The following is a 3,428-nucleotide window of genomic DNA, read 5'->3' on the forward strand; positions in this document are numbered from 1 at the left end:
ACCGTCTTTTTGAGAAGAGCCCCATAAACTAACATAATTAGCCCTGGAAAATAAATTTCATAAACTTTCCGCAATATCCTTTATTACGATTAACGTTTGATAATACGTAATTAGTGTAGTTTGAATATACATTCAGCCCAGCATTATAATTAATTAAGCTACTAAATTTTGATTTTGTTTCTGGTCAATAATTAAGAGACTTTTGCTTTTCAAAATTCTTGATTAGATCGATTATGGGTTTTACACAAAATAATACAAAGCAGAAAATAGAAAATTAATTAATTAATTATCGAATAAAATTAATTTGGTTGGGAAGTCAAAATGGTGAAAAGACTTGGTGCATATTGGCTGGAGAATGGCATTTTTTCCAACAAGAAATCATAGCAGAAATGTGTCGGTAACTCCTTCCATGTGGCTGTATTTGGCTGCGCACAATTCTAATATTGGATCCACTACATACATGGTATTTTATCAGTGTCACACCATTTCTTTAATCAGGTAACAAGGAGTATAGATAATTTGAAAGTGCTTTTTACTTTATTTTTGGGTATTAGTTCACCATTTGTGGGTTGTTTTATTTACCATGTTGGTTAATTAATCTATAAATTTTGTTTTAGAGCTGGTTAATTAATTAATCTCATTAATCAAAGAAATTAATTAAAAAAAACAGAAAAAGGAAGAAGGAAATTTCTGTAAGCTTTGAGGGGGGCTAAGTCCAACCAACAACGATAGTCTTTCCGCGGTCAAAAAAACATCATCAATTAGCCAATGCGTATTGTCGGAGAACTGTGATCCATTTCTCTCTCCCCTTCCTCCTATCCTATATAAATATCCTTTCTCTTCCCGCCTAACACTTACACTCCAATACATTCCTTATTCATACATTTCTAACGTATTGACATATAAACATAATAAATATGTTATCTAGCAAAGCTGAAAGTGAATCGCATGGCCAAGACTCTTCCTACTTCCATGGCTGGATAGAGTATGAGAAGAATCCTTACCATCCACTTCACAATCCTAACGGGATTCTTCAGATGGGACTTGCAGAGAATCAGGTCACCTTCTTCAGATGTGTGTCTTTATTTTTTAATACCACTACCACCTTTCGTCATCACTTGTCTACTTGTTTTTCTTTACCTTTTGCTCATATTAGCCTGTCTCATTTTTCATCTGCGTCTTTTTGCTACTATTTTCTCACGTGTGAATTTCCACTTTATGATCAAAATGTGGTTCCCTTAACAACAAATACAAAACCAGATGACGTACTCTATTTTACTTTTTACAACCAAGGTTTTCTTTTGTTAAGTTTGATCTCTGTCTGGATGTTTGAATTACCAATCACATTCAGTCGATCTTTTGATAATACCACCGATGACTCTTTTTTTTTTTTTTTTTTTTTTTTTTTTGGGTTTTTCAGCTTTCCCTTGACCTTCCTGAATCTTGGATAGAAAACAACCCAGACGCAGTGGGGTTGAAGAGAAATGGAGAATCTATTTTCAGAGAATTGGCACTCTTCCAAGACTATCATGGCTTACCTGCTTTCAAGAATGTATATATTTCTCACTTTATTTCATTTATAGCTCGTTAAAATAAATTCATGTATGGAGATAAATCTAATATTGTGCTCAATTTTATTTATTCAGGCGCTCGGGAATTTCATGGCTCAAATAAGAAGAAACAGAGTTAAATTTGATCCAAACAAGCTTGTGCTAACTGCCGGTTCAACTTCTGCTAATGAGACTTTAATGTTTTGCCTCGCTGAACGTGGCGATGCCTTCCTTCTTCCTACACCATACTATCCTGGGTAACTTTTCTTTTCTTTTATAAATAAACAAGCTAGTTTATATTCTTTCATTCATGTCTAAGAGAAAATAGCTTAATTTATGGCAGGTTTGACAGAGATCTAAAATGGCGAACAGAGGTTGAAATTGTTCCAATACATTGCACAAGTTCAAACGGGTTTAGGATTACCGTGTCTGCATTAGAAAAAGCCTATCAAGAAGCCCTAAAACTCAAGCTTAGAGTAAAGGGGATATTCATAACAAATCCTTCAAACCCATTAGGCACATCCATGAACCGATATGAGCTTAGCCTTATTATTAGCTTTGCCATAGCAAAACATATCCACATTGTGAGCGACGAAATATATTGTGGCACCGTTTTTGACAAACCTAACTTCATAAGCATCAGAGAAGTCCTAATGGATCAAAGACAGCTAGAGAACACTGATATATGGCGCAGGATTCATATTGTTTACAGTAACTCAAAGGATCTAGGCCTTCCGGGTTTTCGAATTGGCATGATTTACTCCGATAATGAAACAGTAGTTGCTGCTGCAACTAAAATGTCTAGCTTTGGTTTAATTTCATCACAAACCCAATACCTCGTCTCCAGCATGCTTTCTGACAAGAAGTTTATTACCAACTACTTGAAGGAAAATCGAAAGAGACTGAAAAACAGGAAAGAAATGTTTGTCTCGGGGCTCCAAAATGCAGGGCTCAATTGCTTGAAAAGCAATGCGGGATTGTTCTGCTGGGTTGACATGAGGCGTCTGTTAAGCTCACAAACTTTTGAAGCAGAAAAAGAGCTATGGAAATTGATTGTAGATGAAGTTGGGTTAAACATCTCTCCTGGATCTTCTTTCCACTGCTTTGAACCAGGTTGGTTTAGAGTTTGCTTTGCAAATTTATCAGAAGAAATGCTAGATGTTGCAATCGGACGTATTAAAGACTTTGTATCCTCTAATCAAAATTGTAAGTGCCATCACCAAATGGTCACTGTTAACAAGTGGGCTTCTAAGTTATCATTAGGTGATGATCGCGAACCAGATCGTTAAATAGGTCTATCTGTATGGACAAATGATCGAGTTATCTACTCAATTTTGTAATTATTAATTTTTTAATATTTGACTTTATCGAGTACAATATAGTGGGTTTTCAACATTATTTATTTATTTATTTTTTTTGGTAAAAAAGGAGAGCTAGGCTCTAATATTACAAACAGTGTTAGAATAAGAGACGCCCATAATATCACGTAGAAGCCACGACCCAATGCCATGAGGAGGATCAAAAAGGAAATGATTGCCCATGGGAAATTCATTAATAAAATTTGAAAATCATTTTTCTTATACTATTACAAAGTTGAAAAGTAAATATAAATAAAAAAAATTGACAAATTTAAACCTAAAATTTATATGAAGTTATTAATTATTAAAAAAATTGAAGAATTTTTTAATTTAATTATGCAATTAACTTATTGTTTGGATTATTAATTATTAATAAAAAAAAGCTAAAGAGTTCTTTCATTAATGCAATAAACTTATTACAGGGTTATTAGTCATTGAATTCGATTAGTACATACAGGTAATTAAAATTTATGTTTCAAGAGTTTTTTCCAAAAAAAAAAGACAAAAATTTAAAAGAAAA

At 33.4% G+C, this 3,428-nt stretch overlaps 1 protein-coding gene across 1 annotated transcript; it reads left to right on the forward strand.

Moving 5' to 3' along the window:
* The first annotated feature begins 874 nt into the window (after positions 1 to 874).
* LOC105631005 (1-aminocyclopropane-1-carboxylate synthase 3) lies at positions 875 to 2,927 on the forward strand. Its single transcript, XM_012212998.4, has 4 exons — positions 875 to 1,058; positions 1,421 to 1,552; positions 1,647 to 1,807; positions 1,894 to 2,927. The coding sequence occupies exons 1-4, from the start codon at positions 918 to 920 to the stop codon at positions 2,837 to 2,839; spliced, it is 1,380 nt and encodes a 459-aa protein (XP_012068388.1). The 5' UTR covers positions 875 to 917; the 3' UTR covers positions 2,840 to 2,927.
* The last annotated feature ends 501 nt before the right edge of the window (positions 2,928 to 3,428 follow it).

This window comes from Jatropha curcas, chromosome 9 (genome assembly GCF_041381405.1).
Source record: "Jatropha curcas cultivar XTBG-Jc1 chromosome 9, XTBG_Jcur_1.0, whole genome shotgun sequence".
Lineage (NCBI taxonomy): Eukaryota > Viridiplantae > Streptophyta > Magnoliopsida > Malpighiales > Euphorbiaceae > Jatropha > Jatropha curcas.